Raw genomic sequence first — 25,145 nt, forward strand, 5'->3', positions numbered from 1 at the left:
CTGGTTTTAGTGTTGTCACAGCTTGCTAACTATTTGGAGACTGGCTTTGCCAGAGTTACAGGTACAGAGGGAAAAAGTTTGATGAATTTTATCATTAATCTCAAATTTCATTAAGAGTAATAAGAGTATTCCTAAATTCCACCTGAGGGGGAAAATCTCTGTCACGAATGATGTACATGTGCTACAATACATGGCCACAACAATTGAATATATTTCCACATGTATTCCAACATATGTATCAGTATATATACCATGTGTCAACCTGGCTCAGCCAGTAGCACTCTCGCCTCTGAGTCACTCGGTTGTGGGTTCAAGCCCCGCATCAGGACTTTGGGATCATAGGCTAGGCTGACACTTGAATATAACACTGGGGGTGCTCTGTAATATCAGGAGGTGCCACCCTTCAGATGTTACATTACACCAAGGACCTGTTTGCCTCTTCATGTGAATGTTAAATAATAATAATAATAATAATAATCCTTGCATTTGATATAGCGCTTTTCACGTCGGGAGGACGTCCCAAAGCACTTCACAGAACACACTGTAAAGTGAATTGACTGTATATTTGTGGGCAAACGCGGCAGCCAATTGCGCACAGCAATTGGACCCCATGGCACAATTCAAAAAGACAAGGGAGATTCTCTCTCCCAGTGCCGTGGCCAACAATCCCCCAAATGAAACTGATCTCACACTTCACAGCTCTTTGTGGGACATTGCTCTGCGCAAATTGGCTGTCATGCTCGCCCAAAAAACACAGTCACTACACATTACAGTAAATCTTATGAAGCGCTTTGAAGTATCCTTCTGACATAAAAAGGCGCTGTATCAAATGATTGCTATTATTACTAATAATATTAATATGTTCATTTACTGTTACTTTGTGAAACTGGGAATAGAAAAGTTCCAAACATTTCTGGGTGTAGGCTCGGGGGGACTTAAGGGGGGTTCTCGACTGGAAATAGTTGAAACTTAAATTAAATATAATTACATTATAAGAAAATAAGAGTTGCATGCATTTTTTGAAGCTTGTGCAGAATGTAATTTTGTAAAACTAATTTTTATCATTATTTTTCAGTAAAGTGAGCATCTGCCGGGGTTGAACTTCAAAGCAAAGCTACTTTGAGATGATGATATGTATATACCAATAACAGTCTGGCCACTAAAGCCAGCCTCCTTGGCAGTTGATCTCCGCTTGCAGCAGAGCAACGACTTCCAGCTACCTTCAGAAGTCTCTCTCTCTGCGTTTAACTCCATTTCCTCTTGTTTCTCCCTCAATCTCTGTGATCAGCAAATGATCACAACCGAACAGAAGGAATCATGACTTCCAAAACATTGCTAACTTTACTCCAGCTTTGTTGGATGTGGAACTTCCTGCAAGCTCAGCCGTATGTTCAGGGCAACAATGTATATCATGGAGGTAAGTGCTTTGATTTCCACTTCTTAAGGAATTTAAACTCCTTGTGAAATTCACCAGAATCGCTGATGGTTTAAACGGTTTGCTCTTGTTTTCCATTCAACTGAAGTAACTTCAACAGTGTTTGTAAAAATCATCTTTGCATTTTGAAACTGAGCAACTTGGCAAAGTGGGGTACTCAGTTCGATGAGAACAATTGATTTACATTATTTTTTATTTTAATTAAAATCATATTCATGTCTGTGGTTTGATGTTTATTATACACCAAAAAACAACCTTGGATACCAATCTGGCTGGAATTAGTTAAACCAGTGAATGGTCCCTTTGCCTTTCTGTAAGTTTTTTTAAGTTACATATTTGTGACTTTTTTAAATAATAAAATCTCCAGAAATCATGCTTGCAACAATTCTGCTTGTCCGAGAAAATGAAATGATTTCTTAACTGGTTGTTGAGAATAGTAATTTTAATCTGCATTACAATATTGGCCGGGCCGTCACATTAAGGGAAGTCATTATAAGATTAAAATTCAAGTGTAATATATCTTAAGTGTTAAAAATGATTCTGGCATTCTCTAAATGTTAGACTTAAACTCCATCTTCATTTTACTCTTACAGACTGCCCTGTTGATTTGTTCTTTGTGCTGGATACATCTGAGAGTGTCGCTTTAAGAGTTCAACCGTATGGATACCTTGTGGATCTGGTGAAGAAATTCACCAGAAACTTCATTGACAATTTGAACAACAGGTAATTATTGTTTCCTTTTCTCGTCTGCAAATCAGTAACATGGGAGAGATATGAAATTGTTGTTCTCTTTGCAAACTGAAGGTGGTGCTGCTTATTTGCAGGTTGAATAGGAAGAGGACTTGCTCGGAAACGTTTTCACTGTGGATTTTTCTGCTTTCTTTTGAGATCTCTCCCTATCTCTCAGTTTCCATCCTTGCTTTGCTGTTAGCTAGGAACTTGACTGTGTGGCGCTCCCAACTTCCCATCAGTTAAGTGGCCTTAATTAGCCATTGTATACCAGGTCACAGAGTTGCCTTGTTACCTACATTCACTGTAGCTACTGATTCCCTTGCAAATCTTACAGTCTAGTCTCATCTGGTTATATAATAATCCTTGCATTTGATATAGGGCCTTATCATGTTGTTGAGATGTTTCAAAGTGCTTCACAGGATATACTCAAAGGGATTTGCAAGGGAATCAGTAACTACAGTGAATGTTTCTCACAGTTTGTCAATACAATAGATGTAATGTTATGTTGAATGTGTTGAGAGTGTGGAACTCACAGCGCTCACTCAAAGAGCATCAATGTATTCAAGAGGAAACTTAATACAACCATGAGGGAGAAAGGAATGGAGGGATGTAGGAGAGGGAAGTAGGAGGCTTTGAGATTATTGTGGAGTATAAACACAGGCATGTACTAGGTGGACCTGTTTCCATACTATAAGGCTCAGAGACTATTTGGCTCAGAGACAAATAGAAAATAGAAATAATGTTAATGATAGCGTAATAACAGAGCTCATGGGTTACCAATCCAGTGTGGGGAAGAACAGGAGAGGATAGGTTCTTGGCTCTGAATCTCTGCACGCTGAGGTCCTGATCACATCTGGAAGGGGAGGGGAGAGAGCAAGCTAGTAACTCTCTCTCACACTCTTTCTTTGGCCAATCCATTGGTAGAGGGATGGACGCATGATACAAATGCACAAAGGGGACAATGCCTTAATGGTGGGAACAAGGTGAAATGTAGACCTTAGTATCTATATTAAACTACATTAGTTTGGGGGAGGATTAAGAGGTGGCGTAAACAGAGGCAGCTCCATAAGCTGACCTTGCCTGTAAAATGCAGCCACATTCAACAGAGCCCTCCAAGGTTTACCATAATGATAGACTATAAGACAAAATGGAGACCTGTGTCGTGAACTATTAATTTGTACAAGCCAGCCTAGAGCAGTTGGTAGCACGTTCGCCTTTGGTTCAGAAGGTTGTGGGTTCAAGTCTCATGTTAGGGCTTTGGGTTCCAGATCTAGGCTGATACTTTAGTGCAGTGCTGAGGGAACGCTGCATTGTTGGAGATGCTGTCCTTTGGGTGAGATGGTGAACCAAGGTCTTGTCTTCCTGTTCAGGTGCGTGATAAAAATCCCGTGGCACTATTCAAAAAGATTTCTCCCGGTGTCCTGGCAGGCAATCCTCCAGCTAAATTGATCATCACTTTATGGCTGTTTGTGGGACATTTGGGGGTGCAAATACACCCAAACATTTGCCCTAAATACACAATCAGTACACTTCAGACCAAAACGTTGGAAGTTTTGAAGTTGTGTCAAGATGCCTTATCAAATGCAAGGATTATCATTATTTTAACCCCAATGGGAGATCTTCATGGAATCACAATAAGTGGCCAAACCCTTCTTACAACCAGTTCTGTTAATGTGGCAGGTTTGTCACACATTGTAAGCAATTTAGGTCCCTCTACAGAACCTACTTAACCGGCCGTGGTGATGGCATGCAGATATGGAATTCTCAGTCCGGTTTGGATACTCTTGAAGCATGGTGATGGGTTTCCACATGTGCCAGACACCCAACTGATCAACTCCCCCTCTCCCCCCTCCACCCAAGCCAAATAGTCTCACTAGGAATACGTGTCTAATGCACATCCTTTCCCCTGTGCCTGAGAATATTAATGGAATAACAGAACCTCTGCAATGGTGTTTGATTGTGCATGACATTTAAAACGCAAATGCCAAAGTTGCTTAATTTAGTGGCAAAAATCGAATTCCATTCCACCCTGTTTGAAGCAGGTCTGTGAATGATTGTGTTTTGCCAAAGCAGCCTGTCAGAGTTTAAGCTGTTTACAGAGCAGAGCATTTCTCTAGTTATTCCAGCACTGACTTGCACCATTTTGGAGTTTGGGCTCAATGTACTTGTTTTATCGCTGCCCGACTGGCAACTTCTATTTCCCATTTAATTCAATGGCAGAGCTCTTACCTATAAAGGGTAGAATGGAAATGGTTTGAATCTGACTGTGCCATTGCACTTTAGAGACACCTTTCCCTCTTCATCTCATCCCTTCCCCAACCTCACTATGCACAGTGTTCATAAAGATGAGCAGAGCCGTAGATTGTGTGGACAGTAATATCTCTATACTAAATGTCAGGACCTGATTTTCCAGCTGTGTAAGAGTGGAATTCCTGCAGATTGGCATAATACACATCTGGTTACCTGTAGTATTTCATGATTACTAATCATTTGCAAATCCTGCTGTAAATGACATAGATTAGTTGTAATTAAATTATAACAGTTGGTATTCCACCTTATATACCTAAGCGCATTTGGGACACTGTGACATTTTCATTAAGAATACTCCGTATCTAAATTCAATGTACTGGGTGACCAAAAAGTTGTGATACCATTACAATGTCTAATAAATCTTAAAGAAATTATGATTTTTTGTTTGTTTTTAGATATTACAGTAGTTATCATGACATTTTGGTCACCAATAATCCTGGCATTTGATATGGAGTCTTATCATTCGGTCGAAACGTCTCACAGAGTGAAATCTCTATAGATGCCTAATGGCTGTATTTTCCTTTGCAGATTTCTTAACAACAAAAAGTAAATACCGTGTAATTATTTTCCGAAGAATGTATTCCTCAGCACATTCAAGTGTTTTACAAATTCATTACATATTTTCTGTTAAGAAATAATGCAAATTAGACCCTTCAGTGGATCATGTCCATAATGAAGGAACATCACAATTTAAGAAGCTATATTACTGCTTCTGATCTTGCCTATCTATCATCACACCATAGAATGCTGTATTCATGCTTTCTGAATTGTAGAGAACTTTGATTACATAAATGGCCAAGTTCCTGTTCGTAAGGTCGCCATGATTGTCACTTCCTGTGTGCTAACATAACTTCCTGAAATTACAATACGATTTACAATACAGTTCATATTTATATAGTGCTTTTCACATTGAGAAGACATCTCAAAGCGCTTCACACAGTTCACTAACCAACTTAGCTTGGGGAGGTGTGGAGCGTGGGAGGGGGAAAGGCGAAAAGTGCAGTCAAAGGCTGAATTAATTCTTCAGGGGGACTTTTAAAGGGGGAGAGTTGGAGCGAGTCAGAGAGAATATCTGTCATAGAATGAAGATATAAAGAGGAGTATGTGAATGGATTAGAGAAGAAAGCATCTTAGGGGAACTAGCATAGCACAGCCACGAATGGTTGTGGTGATATTTCTCTGACACTATAACTACCTTCTCAGAAGCAGGTGTTCCTGAGCAGCTCAACATATCTTCTTTTTTCTTTTGTAATAAAAATAAATCACTGCAATTGATAAAGGGCCTCTCACTTCTGGAGCACGTCACAAAGCGCTTTGCAGATTTTACTGTAAAGTGTAGTACTGTGCATTTCGCATTCTGGCCAGAACCTAGCAGAGCAGAAAATTATTTTTGAAAATCCCAAACTGTTACCAATCGAATACGTTCAGATTTCTTCCCCAAACTCCAATGAAAAAACACAGCTTGAAATAAGAATGAAAAATATTGGAAGGCACAGCTGTCTAACCTCATAGAATCATAGAATAGAACCATAGAATATTACAGAACAGAAGGAGGCCATTCAGCTCATCGTGCCTGTGCCGACTCTTTGGAAGAACTACCCAATCAGTCCCATCCCCCCGCTCTTTCCCCATATCCTTGCAAGTTTTTCCTTTCCAAGTACCTATCCAATTCCCTTTTGAAAGTTGTTATTGAATCTGTTTCCACCACTTGATTCAGGCAGTGCATTCCAGACCGTAACAACTCTGTGTAAAAAAAAATTCTCCTCATCTCCCCTCTGGTTCTTTAGCCAATTATATTGAGTTGATGTCCTCTGGTTAATGACCCACCTGTCAGAAATGTGAAAGGAAAATATTAAAAAAAGAAAAAAGAAACGTTAGAGCTGAGTACTCACTGCATCTCTGATACTCAGATAGAAGTGGATCTCACCGCAGTTCAGCGATATTAAGGGGTTGTACTAAGGAGTGTGCTTGGAAATGGGTATTTGTAATTCCCTATATGGTGAATTCCTGATTTCAGCCAGCAAATCTGGTGAGTTGCCAAACAGGGATAAGACCAAGGGCCAATGGGAGCAGATAGAAAAACAAGCTCTGTCAGTTTCATGCACATTATAATCTTGGAATTAGATATAGTGCTGACAACACTGACATTGCAAGTCATTTCATGGCTAATTTCCGTGAAGTGATTGTTTTTATAGGCAAACGCAGCAGTCAATTTGCACACAGCAAGGTCCCACTAACAGCCAGGAGGTGAATGACCAATATATTGTGAGGATTGCTGTCTGAGACATAGGCAGAAATGCCCCACTGATTTTGAATAGCCTTAAGATCGTTGACATCCACTTGAACTGACAGGACCTCACTTTAATGTTTCATGTGAAGGGCTCCACCAGAACTCCTCCAGCAACATTCTGCCAGGACTTCACTGCTCTGTACTTTAAGCTCAAGTTCTGAAGTGGGACATACACTTAGACGTTGGTGCAGAGTAATGGATACTTGTTAAGTGCTTTGAGGCAATTTAATTTAATGAAAAGGCATTACATAAGGAAGCAGGAGCAACATTAAAAAGGGGTGGGAAAAAGGTGTTGGCCATACCCAGGATTGTTTTCTTTGCATATTCCATGGAGCTAGCCGTGGGTTGCATTGGAAGCACGGTGGCAGAAACAGCACATTGTCCAGTACACCACACTGTAGGTAAAAGCTACTAGCAGTGATGCCATCTGTGCTGTTAGAACCTACAGAAGCTGCCGCTAATAATAATAAAATCCTTGTATTTGATATAGCACCTTTCAATTCAGGAGAGCGTCTCAAAGGGCTTCACAGGATTTACTGTAGAGTGCAATGAATGATAATCCATTGTAACAAAAGGTAAAATTGCTCCTTGTTTTGTGGTAAAATAATAATAATAATAATAATAATCCTTGCACTTGATATAGCGCTTTTCACATCGGGAGGACGTCCCAAAGCGCTTCACAGAACACACTGTAAAGTGAATTGACTGTATATTTGTGGGCGAACGCGGCAGCCAATTGCGCACAGCAATGTCCCACAAACAGTCGTAGATTGAAAATGACCAATTTATTATTATTTTTGGTTTTGGAGGGATTATTATTAGGCATGTGGAGTAAGGAAACTTGCCCAAGGTTTCGCCCTCTGCCTGGAATTGAACTCAGGTCTCTCGCTTGCAAAGCGAGTCCGCTAACCACTGAGCTACAGGACTCCACAAAATCATGGATCACTATGCTGCTTTTTCAATCACAATTCTCCACAGGGTGCGAGCTCCCAATCTCAGCTGTGGCACTCACAGAGTATCCAGTACCTGGGAATATGTTCAAATTGGATGCCAGGTTCTGGCTGGTCCAAAGCATTTGTAACTATTCACAACATAGATTCATATAAACTGTACAGCACGTAATCAGACCCTTCGGCCCAACCAATCTGTGTCGGTCTTTATACTCATCACGAATCCCCACCCAGAGCTTACTCCCTCCCATACCCTTCTATTCCCTTCTCCCTTGTGTGACTATCGAGCTTCCTCTTAAATGCATCAATACTATACTCTCTGCTTCAATCTCCACTTCAGGCAGCGATTTCACATTCTCTCTACCCTCTGCATGAAGAAGTTCCTCCCAAATTCTCTTTCAGCTCCCCTTAGTCACTATCTTGCACTTATATTCCCTGGTTAGGGCCTCCCCAACAAATTGAAACGTGTACAACAAACCCAATCAATACCTTAGAGTTAAACTAATCAATTGAAAGCCTCAAAAGTGATCGTTCAATACTTTTACAATCACACAACCCATCCAGAAGGGGTCACTCCCTCTGAAGTTTACTAAGGGTTTTCAGTACGTGAAGTTATGTAACGCTTTTGAGGTTCATTTTTGACAAATTGGGAATTATTTTCTTTGCAAGGGCTGAAGATCAAAATGTATACGACCAAGGGCATTTCCTGTCAATTACATAGTGCGGTTAATGTCAGTGAATCTGTACGGTTCTTTCAGGTACTTCCGATGTGATCAGAATCTGGAATGGAACGCTGGGGCTCTGCACTACAGTGACGAAGTGATGATGATTGCTGAGCTTTTCCACATGACAGACAATCAAAAGGAGATTATGAAGACAAAGGTCCAGGACGTGAATTTCATTGGGAAAGGCACATACACGGACTGTGCTATACAGAAAGGTGCTGAAGAACTTCTACTAGGGTAGGAGCATTTTCAATATTTAGTCAATGGAGAACAAAATTGTTTTCTTTATACAACTTCTGGGAGATTGAAATAAAGGGACGGAATACATTGAAATGAAGGGAGCTGTATTAGTGCAAGCAACAGAATATCCATTGTCAACATCAAATCTACATCAATGCTACCTCAGATCTCTATTCTTCTGGCTATGAAGGGTACCTGACTCACACCTATACTGCTCCTGTGCCCACATGACCTATTCCATAGTCAATGTTAGAGGTACCTCAATAGTGCTATGTTTCTACTGTTGCTGTTATCATGGGTATCACATAATTTAGGAACAGTACAATTTACATTTATACAGAGCTTTTCACTTTGGGAGGACATCTCAAAGTGCTTCACACTGCTTGTCGGGCATCTGAGGTGGGGGGATGGGAAGCCAAAGAGGGTGGTGAGGGAAAAGAAGACTTAAAATACGGTCAAAGAAGCAAGTCTTGATATAGGCTTTCAAAATGGAGGGAGGGGGAAGGGAGCGAGTCAGTGGAACTCTGGGATGGAGTTTCAGAATGGCTGAAAGCTCACTGTGTACTGTAGAGAACTTAGAACAGAACCTTGTGTAAGCTAATTACTTCCTACTCTCCAAAAGAGAACATGTCTATTTATTTCCACCATCTGTTTTCCATCATCAAATCCCAACTCACTTGTTATTGACTAATTTGCCATTATTAGGTACTTTTACTTTCTTAGAGGGAGCACAGCATCTGCCGATTGCTAAATTTATTGCTTAATTATAATATTGCAATGGGAAATACCATTACAGAAATGAATAGAACAGCACTGAAGTTTTAATGATTGCATTAGAGGCCTCAGTTCCTTCTTTTATTGCTGTAAAGCTGTGAGGGGCTTTGGTTGCTAATTCCCACCATAATGATGGAAGGATGCTAATCTTTAGCATCCAGTGTAAGACAGACTCCCACATCACTTAATTGCTGTAACATGCCACTTTGCTCCTGCCCTCCATCCATGACACCTTCCCACACTCTTGTATCCATCGAGACAACAGGACAAGAGAACACAAGTTTCAGGGTTCCAAAGGGCAATTTCAGGATTTCTGGACTCTGTTAGAAACACCCCCAGCTTGATTCAGTGGTGAGAGGACCAACGATGGTAGGGTGGATATTCTGGAAGAAGGATGAGATCAAATGGTTCAAAATACCTTCTTCATCCGAACCAATCTTAGGATCACTGCGCTCTTGCAACACACAGTACAATTCCTTCATTCGCAAGAGCCCTATTCTTAGGATGTTTCACATTTTAAGTTGGGGCTGTTTATTACAAAATACAAAATTACATACGTCGGGAGGACATCCTAAGGTGCTTATTGACCCAGTTATACATGAATACAATTATATCTTGTCAGCATTCTTCTCAGATCTGGGTAATGTGCTAAAATACAACAACCTCCCTGGTCCTCTCTGTCCTTTAGTTTTACACTGATAAGGAAAAAACTGACTCTGTAAGGACCTTAGACTGTTTCTCACTCCAGTGGCTCTCACCATCGGGAGAATAAGTACATGATCGTGGTCACAGATGGACACCCAATCGAAGGGTATAAGGAGCCGTGCGGGGGGTTGGAGTCTGCAGTATCTGATGCAAAGAACCAGGGGATAAAGATCTTTTCCGTGGCTATTACTCCAGATCACCTGGTACGTAGAACAAGTAGCGCACGTGTTTGCCTACTGCTGCTCCCAAGTTTTGCTCACTTGAAGCGATTTGCTGTGTTGGACGCATTGATTTAATAACTATTTCTAAATCAATTTGACAAGCTAGGATTATTCTCCTTGGAGCAGAGAAGGTTGAGGGGAGACTTGGTGGAGGTTTTCAAAATTATGAGGGATTCGATAGGGTGAAGAAGGAGAAACTATTTCCACTGGTGGGTGGGTCGGTAACCCGAGGGCACAGATTTAAAATAGTTGTTAAGAGAATCAGAGGGGAGGTGAGGAGAAATATTTTCACACAGTGAGTTGTTTGGATCTGGAATGCATTGCCTGAAAGGGTGTTGGAAGCCGATTCGATAACAATTTTTAAGAGAGAAGTAGATAATTATTTGGGGAGGACAAGTTTGCAGGGCTATGGGAAGAGAGCGGGGGAGTGGGATTGAATTGGATAGCTTGTTTCAAAGAGCCGGCACAGACACGATGAGCCAAATGGCCTCCTTCTGTGCTGTGTAATTCTATGATTCTATGAAGACGATGATATTGTGCTCCATGTTTATGTAATTCTATGCTGTAGCTTAGAATTGTAGAACGTTACAGCACAGAGGCAGACCATTCGACCATTGAGGGAGAGTGTTTGACCGTGACACTGAGAGTAACAGTGAAACATGCTCACATCTCCTTCCCATTGTGGTGAGAGAGAGCATAGAGAGTCAAGCTGGCCCTGGGTCATCTTGCATAATACAAGTCTTAGAGCTAAAACTATTGTCTTCTTGACTCAATAATGGAGAATGCTTAAAAAAAGGCAGATAAAGAAGAAAGGAACGTTTTAAACCTAACCGTTAAGTGTGATATTATCGCCCTTTATGTTATTTTTGCAGGAAGCTAGGCTGAATCTCATTGCTTCAGACATCACATATCGACGGAATTTCACAGCCACCTCTTTCCAAGAGGTGGAGTTGAATAACACAATCAGGACCATTCTGGAAACAATAGTAAGTATTCACTTCTACTCATTTTAAGAAGGACATTTGGTAACAATATAACTGAAGACATAAATCCAGAATGCTGGCTTTTACCTCTAGAGAGGCCCAAGCTAAGACATGGGTTAAAGCCTCCAACTTACTGGCATTGGAGCATGCTGGAAGCAAAATATTAATATAATAACAATAATCATTTCAGATAATATAGATCATGTGAAAACGTCTTAAAGCGCTACAAAAGTGGAGTCCTGTAGCTCAGTGGTTAGAGCACTCGCTTTGCAAGTGAGAGACCTGAGTTCAATTCCAGGCAGGGCGAAACCTTGGGCAAGTTTCCTTACTCCACACGCCTAATAATAATCCCTCCAAAAACCAAAAACAATAATAAATTGGTCATTTTCAATCCACGACTGTTTGTGGGACATTGCTGTGCGCAATTGGCTGCCGCGTTCGCCCACAAATATACAGTCAATTCACTTTACAGTATATTCTGTGAAGCGCTTTGGGACGTCCTCCCGACGTGAAAAGCGCTATATCAAATGCAAGGATTATTATTATTATTATTATTATTATTACAAACAGTTTTCTGTAAAGTGCATGATCCTGTTTGCGTAGGCAAACAGACCTTTAGCTTTTAAATAGAGCAAGACTATTAAACTAAAGGCTCAGTTAATGCAGTAGGGGAAGTATTTACATGCTAAAAACTTTTTTTCAATGAACAATAGAATCCCACATTTTACAAAACTGTTTCCATCTGTTTGAAAATCTATAAAGACTACTAAGTTCACTAAGTGTTAAGGGACTTTCTGCCTCCACCCTTTGGGACTTTGTCCCACAGCCCCTTCTCCTCACCCCTTCCGTTGCTTCCTTCAAGGCCCATCTCAAGACCCTCCTCTTCAGCTGCGCCTTCGGTCACCCCCCACCCCCACTCTTCCTGCCCTCCACCCCATTCTGATCCCAACCCCAGCGCAGGTGCAAATCCTTGACTGTCCAACCCCTTGGGATGTCCCCCAGACGTGAAAGGCGTGACACAAATATAATGTGTTTTAGTGACTGTATTTTGGGAGTAAACACCAGGCTCAACCTATAGCCAGTGGAGGCTATGAATGAACTGCCCAGATTTTGTCCTGTAAAATAATCTAACCAATTATCCTTTAAACCTTGCCACTGCTTTGCAACCTCACTTCTGTAAAGTTTCAAATCATTTCTAATCTCTTCTTTCTCCTTGTTTTCAGTACAAGGAGGTGGAGCCAGTGGTATGTTTCACAAGATACTTTTTGTCTCAATTACATTTCAGTGCCGTTTACTTTATCTGTTTAAACCTGCATAAACTAATTCTGTTTTCCTTTTGCTCTGCAGTGCTGCTCCTTTGAATGTCAGGTAGGTGCTTTCATGTCAAACCGCATTCATTTACAAACAATTGAGATTCTGGTAACTTGTTGGATCAGGATGTTTTACATCTGTCAAATCTTACATCTTTATAGGCACAAAGAGGAATTCCAGGTGTTCATGGTGATCCAGGGACAAAGGTCAGTGTCTTGAGTCTTCTTACTGTTTGTATGTATGTGTGAGCATCTGTGTTGATGGGATTGTGTGTGTGTTGGTGGGACCGTGAGTGCGTGAGTCAGTGTTGATGTGACTGTGTGTCTGAATTGGTGGGGCTGTCTGTGCATGAGCATCTGTATTGATGGGACTGTGTGCGTGTGTTGATGGGACTGTGTGTGTGTGTGTTGATGGGACTGTGTGTGTGTGCCGTTGGGACTATGTGTGTGTGTTTATTGATGGGACTGTGTGTGTGTGTGTGTGTTGATGAGACTGTGTGTGTGAGCATCTCTATTGATGTGTGTGAGCGTCTGTGTACTATCTCGTGCATGTGTGGAAATGATACAAACGCTTGAAGAGAATCTACAATGTAGATCATTTCTTTATTTTCCAACAGGGATCGGACGGTCGTCGGGGCCCACACGGTCCTGCAGGTGTTCCCGGACCCCCGGTGGGTATCACACTCAGCTTTCTCCACCTCCCATCATTACAGTAAACACTGTCCAGCACCAAGAACCTCAGACAGACAGACCATAATTGTACATTCTACAGTTTGTACATTCCCGTGTCTTATCAATGACCCTTTTCTTATTGCTATGTTAACAGGTTCTTCCAAAGTCAATTTTGCATCATATGAGTGTAATGTTTCAATAAGGGCTATTGGACTGGTGCTGTTTCTAACCCAGCCTTCTTACAAAATGGTGCATTTATTCAGTTACTTTCCTGTAAGACCTTGAAGCCACACTGGCTTTCTGCTGCACAGTGCTATCATTATTTTATACAAATGTACAGAGCTGATAACTAACCACACTGTACCGAGCTGATATCCTACCACGCTGTACCAAGCTGATATCCTTCCACAATGTACCGAGCTGATAACTAACCACACTGTACACAGCTGATATCCTACCACACTGTTCAGAGCTGATAACTAACCACTGTACACAGCTGATATCCTACCACACTGTTCAGAGCTGATAACTAACCACTGTACACAGCTGATATCCTACCACACTGTTCAGAGCTGATAACTAACCACTGTACACAGCTGATATCCTACCACACTGTTCAGAGCTGATAACTAACACTGTACACAGCTGATACCCTACCACACTCTTCAGAGCTGATAACTAATCACACCGTCCACAGCTGATATCCTACCACACTGTTCAGAGCTGATAACTAACCACACTGTACACAGCTGATATCCTACCACACTATTCAGAGCTGATATTTAATATTTCATACAGAAAGAAAATCTCATTGCTTTGTAGTCCAGTCTAATGTTTCCCATGAAGACTCTGTTGATTTAGCTATTAATGATTTCTGGCTGTCATTTGAGTTCTAAAGCTGTGTCATTCCTCTTTCAGGGATTAATTGGTGATCTGGGTCCCGCTGGTCATCCTGGCATGAAGGTATGTATTTGCAGTTACGCTGTCTTGTGACACAGTCACTTGTCGCACGTTGCTAAGGCCGAATTCTTTTAATGCTCTTTTTCCTAATATGGTGTTTTCTGTTTTCTCGACAACAGGGCGACAAGGGAGATCGTGGTGAAAAGGTATGTACTTGGCAGAAGTTTCAGCTTTCTGAAGGTTATTTTTATTAGTAAATTCCAAATCGAATGGGGTGCAGAACTGCGCTGTAATTGGTAATCTCACAAGTCAAATGATATGCCTTCTTATTACAAAACTGGGATGGAATTTGAGAGATTGGGGACAATTAGGTGGAAAGCCCCCCCACCGATGGTGCGGCAGGTAGGACATGGGGTATGAAGCAGATTGGTGACTTCTGAGTGAAGGGAGCGGGAGCGGTTGGGTTTGTCGGGTTTCAAGAGGTTGCAGAGGTAGGGTGAGGCGATTCTGTGGAGGGGTTTAAGGCTGAAATACCCTACTTAACACAAACGTGAGTATCCCAGATCATTTAGGCCATGGATGCACCACGTTGTGATGGTGACTTTATGGTCTATCCTTGCCTGGTTTTCAGATCTCTCGGCTGCTTCAAGCCCATCTTTGGGTCTTCAAGCTCACAGTCCAGGCCGATGATCAGATGAAGTTCTGGGGAAGTGCTATAGGGCTGGAGTTTCTTCTAGTGTCCTGGGAATGCTCTCACCTATTTCATGTTGAGTTGTGCTGCTCACTGTGCCGCTCGTGAGGCGTTCCTGGTACCCAGTACCCACCTAGTGGGGGCTCAGACCTTCACTTCTCAGTTGTCTGATGACCCTATCATTAGTGACTATCCAGGGGGGAAGCGGGAGAAGAAGGAGGATCTCTTTGGGGCGAGGTTGGCTCCAAGACGTTGCTCAGCAATAACATTATTCACTTATGTAGCACCTTTCGCAAAGGAGAACATCTCTTATAGAGAGAAGGAGAGCAGCCTGAGCTGGGAGGGAGATGGGCAGAGACGAAGGGTGCGAGACAGAGGAATTTCAGAAGAGAGATCTCGAGGCGGGGGGCATGGGCCAAAGTGGCTGAAAGTTCACCTATGTGCATCTCTCAGTAGTTTGCTCTGCAAACCCTTGACCATGGTGATGGCTTTGTGACTGTGTGTCAGATGCCCACAAAATCCAAGGAACCTACCTTTTATTCCTTTGGTTTGCGTGTTTGGCCTGGTAGATTGAGGTTGGAGGAAAAATGTGCATCGACGGAGTGATGATGGAATGAGGAGCAGGATTCATTCAATCCAGTTTAGAGATAATACTGGATGCTGCGGTGAAATGGTAATGTTGTGAAGAATTTGGTTTGTTAAACTGGTTATGCTTCACTTTCAGGGTATTCGAGGACACAAAGGAGGGAAGGTTAGTAGATCACTTTTATTTTAATATTTTCAAGATTCACGTATTCCTGTTTTAGACCTGGTTTTAAAAATAAAGAACCAGGCGCTTTGGTTGGCTCTGTATTAACTGATCTCTTTTTGTGTTCTGGCTGGTGACTGTAGGGTGAGAAGGGAACTCCTGGAAAGGATGGCAGAGATGGTGAGAAGGTAAGACCATCTGAATACAGAGAAACCTCTTTGCAAATACAGAGAAACCTATTATAGAGAAAGACCAACTGCCAATCGTGACATTTCTAACTGCACAGCAGTACATCAGTCCCATATTAATTATCACCTGAAACAAATCCTAAAGAGAGTTATAGACAGGCTTACTGTAGACTGACAGACAGAGATATGAAGAAAGTAATTTGAATCGAACTGGCCATTACCACAAGAAATAAAAAATCAAATATGCTGAAAGGTGATTTTTAGTAATAATAATAATAATCCTTGCATTTGATATAGCGCTTTTCACGCCTTCTAGACGTCCCAAAGCGCTTCACAGAACATACTGTAAAGTGAATTGACTGTATATTTGTGGGCGAACATGGCAGCCAATTGCGCACAGCAATGTCCCACAAACAGTCATGGATTGAAAAATGACCAATTTATTATTGTTTTTGATTTTGGAGGGATTATTATTATTGTGTGTGGAGTAAGGAAACTTGCCCAAGGTTTCGCGCTGCCTGGAATTGAACTCAGGTCTCTCACTTGCAAAGCGAGTGCTCTAACCACTGAGCTACAGGACTCCACACTCCACACTTTTCTAGTGTGTTTGGTGTTTTTATTCATTTCTTCTATAAATTAAGCTGTAAGGCCAGGCAAACACCTTCAGGTTAGCAGTCAAGGGCACAAGGGATTTACAGCAGACCAATTTTATTCTTGTCTTCAAGATTAAAAATTTGTTTTTAATATATTTTTTCCTTTGTTACTAATTTGGCAGGCGCTGTATTAACTGATCTCTCCTGGTCTTCCAGCTTATTTGACTAAACAACAGTGCATTTTCATACAAGTTAGATAACACAAGTGCCTCTCTATCTCCAGTGAGCAATTCTGTAATGTGGGTGTCACGAATCATATTACTATTACAGTGCATTTAAAAGTATCCTTGTTGACTTTCTATAATACAAGCTGTAATACGCATATAATAGGTGTATCATTTTATATCTAGCTTGATGTAAACTGACGCAATGATGCTAAACTATTTTATTTGATCAGGGTGATTCTGGATATCCTGGTCTACCAGGCTGCAAGGGATCCCCAGGGTTTGATGTAAGTATGATACTCTTCCTTCAAGCTGTGAAATTTGTCTTGAAAAGGTTTCAGAGACCATTTTGGTCCATTTGATCCCATTCTTCCCTTTGGAGCTTAGTGATGTAGTAACACAACATAGTTAGGGAATGAGCGTAGGAGGAGAAAACAGGCACTAAAACAGTGGAAATCTCTCCCACTGACTTAGAATGAAGGGAAAACAGTTCACCCATAAACTCCTGCCACATACCACACAAAAACAACAGCAACAATTTGCATTTATTATAGGATATTGCCTCAGCGCTTCACAAGGACGCGTCAGTTGCCAAGAAAAGCAGAGGAGGAGGGGTAAAGGGGGGTGAATGTAGGTATGATCAAAGAGATTTTTAGGAAGGATTTAAAGACGGATAGAGAGCAAGTGAGAGGGAGGGAGTTCCAGAGGTCAATGGCAAAACAGCTGAAAACATAATATTCACCACACTTTAAAGCGATTCTTTCCACAAAGCGCTTTGAGATTTTTTGATCTATGAGCCACTACATTGAGTGTGAGTATTATTTATATGCAATGTGCAGTCAACTGCATTCAGGTGGGTGTGAATAGAAGATATATAATTCAGATATCCCGTAAAGCAGGCCTGTCTGGTTTTGGTTAGATTGAATGAATGCGGGTTTGAATGTGTTTTGACTGTGTTTTCTGTTCAACAGGGTCTCACAGGACCTCTGGGTCCCAAAGGAGATCCTGGTCCCTTTGGAAGCAAAGGAGAAAAGGTATAATTCCATCGAAAAGTGTATTATATAATGGAGTGATGTGACGCAGAGTTTGAGCAAAGTTAATCCTCTTCAATGCTGTTAACTTTGTGAACAGATTTTGTAACGATTTCCAGGCTGACGTCACTTAGCAATGTTTGTATTTGTGTTTGACTGTGGGGCCGAAGACAGGCCCTGACCCTGAGAATCACTGCTCGGTGTTGCAAATCCTTTGCAAGGTGCTGGAGTGAGTACGAGTTGTTACAGAGGAGATTTGTTGGTGGCAGATGTAATCGGCGACAAAATAACATAACATTATGCCGTTAAGCCTCCAAGAACAAATGGAGCTAATCCACTTTATTTAAATGCACATCATGCTGGAATGTTCATTACCTTCTGATTTTGAACTTCTTTAAGTTATGTTTTCATAGGTAAATGATCTATTGGAAGGGCTGGTCAGACACAATCCATTAAAACTATTAAAATGGCGGGACAGGCTCGATGGGCTGAATGGTCCACTCCTGTCCCTATCTTCTTATGTTCTTGTTCTAGCCTAGAGTTCTGGTTTGGGCTCAGTTAGTGAATGGAGTTGAAAAATTACACCTTGAGGAAGTGATAATGTTCACTGATGATCCAGAAAAAAGAGCCTTGGGATATGTACTGGCTCTTCTACATGCACAGTCCCCTCTGTCCAGCCAACTCTCAAGACTTTGATTCCAAATTTAGTGGGGGTGAGGCAGAGGAAATGGGGCAGGGAGCTTCAGAGGTTAGGGACACAGTGGCTAAAGATATAGCCACCAATAGTAGCACAGAGTGATCGGGTGATGCAAAGCAGGAAGAACCCATTGGGATGTTGAAAATGGGTGTGGGAATAAGGCAGGGAAATGGGATTAAAAGATCTGCCACAATCTAATGAAACAGCAGAACAGGTGTGAAGGACTGAATGGCCTCTTCCTGTTAACATACATCAGTGAGTAAGGACAGGAGGTTATAAGGAGTGGTGGAGGCTCATGTGGAGTATAAACAAAGACTGAGATGGGCTGAAAGTGATTCTGTATTTTACTTCATGCTTTTGTCAGTAATGCTCATTCAATCGCCTTTGTGTCATCACTGTAAACTCCCCTCAGAACAAAGTGAACAAACACAGGGATAATTACAACAATAATAATAATAATAGAGAAATATTACAGAGAAATATAGATTTCTTCCAAGGCCAATGGTCAGCCCATCCTAATTCTCGCTTCGTAAAGAACAATTTTAAAAATAAATCTTGAAGAAAAATTTTGTTTTAAATGTTTTCTGCTGGCAGTTAATATAACCTGGGGGAGGGGATACGGGAACTGGGTTCACAGTTAGGAATAACCAGATGATACATGTGGTTATCCAGGGATATTGTGTGCAGATGCCCGCTGTGTTTGGAACAACTTGATTAGTAGTCACAGAGTGAGTGCATGTGAAGTAGGTAATAAGACTTTACGGACTTGTTGACTTCATCATTTTTCCTTTCCAAAGTCATAAAGTGAGGCTGTGCCAGTCTACCAGGAGATTAAAATGAGTTCTGATTTTATGAATGTCTTACAAAAGGCTCTTTTAAGGAAACATGCTGCTCTGTATGGCAAATGTAGTGAACTCATTACAGAAATCCCAGCTCAGGAGGCGAGCCCATGTATCGATGCGTGCTGGGTTACTGCGCTCCCTAAATTTAGCAACTTTGTCACTTTGGCCCAGTGAGTACACAGAATGAAAAGTTATTTCTGTAACGTGCAGCAGAGCACACACTAATCGAGACCAGCCGCACTGCGAATGTTAAAACAACAATTAGCATTTTTATAGCGCACTTCATGCGGGGTAGCGTCTTGGAGCTTGACGCCAAGCCGGGGGGGGGAGGGAGGAAGTAATTGTAGGCACAGTCGAAAAGGAAGATCTTCCGGTGCAATTGAAGACGGCAAAGAGTGGGCCAGGCGGAGAGATTGAGGCAGAGAGTTCCATAGTGTCGGTCTCTGTACATCAGAGTACCTCCTTCTCTATCTGACTCTGTGTGTTTTTCTCTCTATCTACCCCTCTAACTCTGTGTTGTGTGTTTGTGTGTCTCTCTGCCTCTCTAACTGTATATGTGTGTGTGTGTATGTCTCTCTCTCTTTCTCTCCATCTCTTTAACTCTGTTTGTATGTCTGTGTCTCTCTCTCATGCTGTACTTGCCTGGATTGGATCTCTTCACCACTTGTTGCTCAGGAACAATCGCGATCCTAGGAACTAAAACCTTATGCTGAGTGACTGTACTTTGACACAGAATCTGCTGCAGACCAATGGATCTGGGGATAGTTGGCGCATGATTAAGTGACGTTCTTCTGTCATTTTATTTTCAGAATGTGATTTGCACTGTAAAATATCACAGCTACACAATGTGTTTTATTAAAATATCACAGCTACACGATGGGATAGCCTTTGTGGAGGGATATGCCGTCTTATTTTTAGTGATCCGAGTGCACTGAGCTTCGAATACAAAATTCAGGACATGTTCAGAGGGTTATTTAATTCTCTTAACAGGGGCGACCCGGTGTAAATGGAGAGCGAGGAAGGCAAGGATCGATTGGAAAAACAGGGGAAAAGGTTTGTTGTGGTTATTATTTATTATTCTGTATTTAAAAAGCAATTTGTGATTGAAGAGAAAGGACTGGAGAACGAAACTTGTGTCCGGGATGGGGCGGGGTGTGAGATGGGGGGGTGAGACAGGGGGGAAGAGATGGGGGGGAAAGAGAAGGGGATAAAACTCAAGGGGGGAGCATGGCTCGGGGTGCAGAGGTGGCAATGAGACTCAGGAGGGGAAGTGAGACACAGTGGGGGGGAGAGAGAAATCAGACTCCAGGGGAGGAGGGAGGACATGAGGCTCAAGAGGACAGATCGAGGGGATGTGTTACTCATGGGGGGGATGAGATTCAACGGAGGAATGAGACTTGAGAGGGGATAATGATACCGAGGGGTGAGCATGACTCAAGGGGGGGAGGGCGTGAGACCCATTTTTGTGGGATTATGTGTGAGTAGTCAGTAACAAAGGGGGACTTTGTGCCGTGGCTCTGTCCCTCCTGTAAGGTCACATGTAGTGAAGCGGTGCCCAGCACAAACACTACGTGACGAGGTTAAAGTGATTGTTGATGTTTTGCATGAACAGGGAGACCCTGGAACAAGAGGAAGTAACGGGGAGCTTGGAGAGCGAGGCGATGATGTAAGTGAGAACATTCTTTCAGTGAAATCTCTTCCAGCGATCCAGCAACAAAGAACCAGTGGGGGTGGGTGTGGGGGGGAAATGGGACCGTGGTGGGGTGGGGTGTGTTTACGGTACCAACATTGGAAATAAGGGTTCATATTACAGTCCAATGCTATATGCCTGGAATGAAATGGAATGTGGCTGATGTTTAATAGCTACAGTAAACATAGATGTTAAATCAACATTCGTGATAGCTGCGGTTAAGGATCAAAATCACTTTAAATGAGGTTCAAATTGATTTCCCTTCCTGTGGGAAACTGGACAGCCCTGGGTGGTTTGCATACATGGGGAATGGTGAGGGGGGATTCATCTTATCTTTGTACTATTCACTGATGTTAAGTATTTCCTTCACAGGGTTCTCCTGGAGGGGATGGAGCTGCGGGCCCAAAGGTAATGTGTCACTTATCATCGTCTGCGAGTAGGAACTCAGTGAGAAGATCTTTCACTGTCTTCAAGCCCCAGTACATTTGAATAAAACAACGCATTGAATAAAACTACACAAGTGCTATGAACTGGTCCCACACGCATGTGATAAGAGACGATAAACCAAGGTCCTGTCTGCCTGTTTGTTAGAGATCCCGTGGCAGTATTCGAAAAGAGAAGGAAGTTTCTCCTGATTTCCTGACCAATAATCTCCTGAATAAAATGGGTCTTTCACTCCCTGAACTTTGCTAGGTGCAAATTGACTGCCACATTTACCCACAAAATACACACAGTCACACCACTTTACAATACATATTGTGAAGGCATTGTGATGTCTTGATGTTATATCGTGCTATAGACCTCATGTTATATCAAATGCAAGGATATTATGATATTTCCCTTGCATTTCATTCCTTGTATACTTTTAATACTTCATTTCACTACTGCAATATTCTACACATCAAACATTATTTTTGTTAATGATGATATATAACCTTTAGTGGACTTAATTTGAAAATGCTTCAGGTTTCCTGCCAAGGATAACACCTTCAGTTCTATTGTACTGTGCATCGACTTGTTTTTTCATACACCAATCCTTACTTTTGATATAGCCTTAATAATAATATGATAATAATAATCCTTGCATTTGATATAGCGCTTTTCACGTCGGGAAGACGTCCCAAAGCGCTTCACAGAACACACTGTAAAGTGAATTGACTGTATATTTGTGGGCAAACGTGGCAGCCAATTGCGCACAGCAATGTTCCACAAACAGTCGTAGATTGAAAATGACCAATTTATTATTGTTTTTGGAAAATGAATTTCAATTTAGAAGTTTTAAAGTGGCTCAGTTGTACCACTCTCATCTCTCATTCAGAAAGTTCAAGCTCCACATCAAGACTTTGAACTCATAAAATCCAGGCTGACATCTCAATACAGTACTAAGGGAATGCTGTGTTGTTCAGATGAGATGCTAAAACAGGGTCCCCTTTACCTGTTCAGGTGGAAATTAAAGATCCCATGGCAGTATTCGAAAAGAAAAGGAGGTTTCTCCTTGCCAATTCACTCCATGGCTGTTTGTGGGACCTCGCTATGTGTAAATTGGCTGTCACTTTCTCCTTCAAATTACAGTTCTATAGTGAATGCTGTGAAGCACTTTGAAACATCCTCCTGCTATGAAGATTCTGTACCAAATGCAAGGATTTTTATTTGTGAAAGTCCTTATGCCTCACAACCTGAGGGATTATTTTGCCCATATGTTTTTTTAAAAGAAATTAATCTTCTACGAACATTGAAATCTTTGGTGGCAACACTGTGGCATAGGCTCTTTCTAGTCACTGTATATTTCTACCACACCATCATCAAGGACCTGTTGGGCTGCAAAACCATATAAATAATAAGCTTCGCGTTTGATATAGCGCCTTATTACGTCTTCTAGACATCTCAAAGCACTTCACAGAATATACTGTAAAGTGAATTAACTGTATATTTTGTGGGCAACTAACAGACATTTGCACAGATCTTTGCCCATTGAGTCATGTAAGTGTTTGCCTGATTGATACTGTATGGATCTCATAAACCTGATCATTGTATTTCTCCTGGTCTCTAGGGTGTTCTAGGTGAGGATGGACCAGCAGGACCTCCAGGGAGAAGAGGATCCAGGGGAACCAAGGTATCTGAGATATCGGGGTCTATCATTGTCCAAGTAGATTATCTTGTTGCGTCTTTATAATGGGGAATCCTATTATAAATGTAACAAAATTGCTATTTTGGGCAATCGCAAGATTAATTGTGTGCAGAACGTTGATCTTGAACACTTTCTACTGAAATTACCAACTTATGAAATACATTTTGCATTTCTTTAATCCTGGGATCATCAACAGCCTGGTATCTGTCAAAGTTTCCTGTCAGCAGACAAGTCACTCGCTGATGAAAGATTGACTGGGATTCACGCCAAGTCTAACCACCCAGGGATTCTTTCACAACTACACTGTAGGGGAGAATAGGTGTTTCAATTTCCACAACCTGTGCTTTTCCTCAATATTCTGCTGAAGAGTGTAGTGGTCTGTACGTCAAGCTCCACTCACTACAGTGCCACCCCCAAACACCCCCAGAGTATCTGACTTCTAGCCACCAGCCAGGAAGCACTCAGAAAGCTACTGAACACGCCTTCTCAGCTAGTCTACAGCTTCCTGCCTGGTTCGGACTTTGCTAAACAACCAGAGTCTTCGCGAGTCTTACTCGTTCTTCCCGTGGGAAGACCATGTGGGAAAGCAAGTGGTTATAGAATTGTGAAATGGTGCTCTGGTTGATCTTTACTCTCAGTGAACACTGGCCTGCTCCATGTCGCCCCCGCCTGATCCACTCCACCATTAGTGGCCAAGCTTTCAGCCATTCTGTCACCCTCTGTCCATCCCGGAGCCCCTCTGCCTCACGCTCTTCCCCATTCCTCCCCCCTATCCCCCGCTTTTCAAACCTCCTTTGAGATCTACGTTTCCAATCGTGCCTTTGGCCACCTTTCCTCCTCCGATATATATGTAAAATGTAAACAGAAACAGCTCATTGGCTCCTCAAGTCAGACCTGGAATGGATTGTGATGCAGTGTTAAGTGTTCAGAATCATTTTGGTAAATTTACTCTTCTCTGGCGACGGGCCGAGGTATGGAATAGCATTGGCTGCAGACATTATTTGCTTGCTATCTTACTTTAGAGAGGCTGCGAGCACCAGTGAAAGTTTTCATGACCTACAACAGGATACAAATGATTAGTGATAATCGAGGGTTTAAGTAAAAGCATGATGGCTTCATACTCAGTTTCTATCCTTTCTTCTCTACAGGGAGATTCAGGGCCTCAGGGAGAACAGGGACGTGAAGGTCCTACCGGAAAGCAGGGAAATCCAGTAAGTACACACTTAAAGATGATGTCTACTGAACTGTGGTCTAAACTGTGACTAAAAGGTGGTCAGAACAGTTAAGAAAGCACAGAATCTTGTCTACACATCTTGACCTCAGGTGGTGACCAACCTTTATGTTTGACCAACAAAATAAATGTTCTTGATTGAATATTTCTTAATTTATGCCACAAAATATTAAATCAAGAAAACACACTACCAAGCGAACTCAGACATACCTAGACTCAGGTGAATGTTTGGGGGTGGGGGGGACTGCTTCTTGACAGCCCTAGAGGTCACAGGTTGACCACCACTGGTCTACGCTGACACTCCAGTGCAGTGCTGGGTGAGTGCTGTATCATTGGAGTTGCTGTCTTTTCAATGAAACATTAAATTGTCTGCTTGTTCAGGTGGACACACAAAATCCCATGGCAATATTTAAAAAGAGAAAGGAGTTTCTCCCCATGTCTTGGCCAACAGTCATATAAGTCAATTGGTTATTCACCTCATGGATATTAGTGGGACCCAACTGGTGCAAATGAATGCTGCCATTGCCTATAAAAACAGTCACTATACTTGACAGTAATTACTTGTGAAGTGCTTTGAGATGTTCTAATGTGACAAAGCTCTATTTTCATGCAAGTCCTGTCTTTTCTTCCTGTTAGCTTAATGGAATTGCCTGTAATGAAATGAATGCAAATTCCTTATGAAATGGGCCCTAGGGAGATGTGTGCAGTGGAAAAGGGTTGTTTCTGCATTTAAAACATCAGTGGCTTTTATACCCCAGATTGTAGAGGATGAACAGAAGGCTCTAGTGATATTTATTTGATACTCAGAATAGCAAAGGATGTTTAGAAATTTATA

At 41.9% G+C, this 25,145-nt stretch overlaps 1 protein-coding gene across 1 annotated transcript in view; it reads left to right on the forward strand.

Moving 5' to 3' along the window:
• Positions 1-1,175: 1,175 nt before the first annotated feature.
• Positions 1,176-25,145, forward strand: part of LOC103182883 (collagen, type VI, alpha 1) — a 55,120-nt gene continuing 31,150 nt past the window's right edge. Inside the window, 20 exon segments of the mRNA XM_007900054.2 lie at positions 1,176-1,417; positions 2,029-2,158; positions 8,476-8,679; positions 10,205-10,364; positions 11,255-11,368; positions 12,589-12,609; positions 12,713-12,733; positions 12,838-12,882; positions 13,293-13,346; positions 14,266-14,310; positions 14,427-14,453; positions 15,663-15,689; positions 15,830-15,874; positions 16,925-16,978; positions 17,663-17,725; positions 20,252-20,314; positions 20,874-20,927; positions 21,324-21,359; positions 23,002-23,064; positions 24,228-24,290. Coding sequence (XP_007898245.2) covers positions 1,318-1,417; positions 2,029-2,158; positions 8,476-8,679; positions 10,205-10,364; positions 11,255-11,368; positions 12,589-12,609; positions 12,713-12,733; positions 12,838-12,882; positions 13,293-13,346; positions 14,266-14,310; positions 14,427-14,453; positions 15,663-15,689; positions 15,830-15,874; positions 16,925-16,978; positions 17,663-17,725; positions 20,252-20,314; positions 20,874-20,927; positions 21,324-21,359; positions 23,002-23,064; positions 24,228-24,290 — 1,389 coding nt within the window. The 5' untranslated portion in view covers positions 1,176-1,317.

Source organism: Callorhinchus milii, unplaced genomic scaffold (assembly GCF_018977255.1).
Source record: "Callorhinchus milii isolate IMCB2004 unplaced genomic scaffold, IMCB_Cmil_1.0 Scaffold6, whole genome shotgun sequence".
NCBI lineage: Eukaryota > Metazoa > Chordata > Chondrichthyes > Chimaeriformes > Callorhinchidae > Callorhinchus > Callorhinchus milii.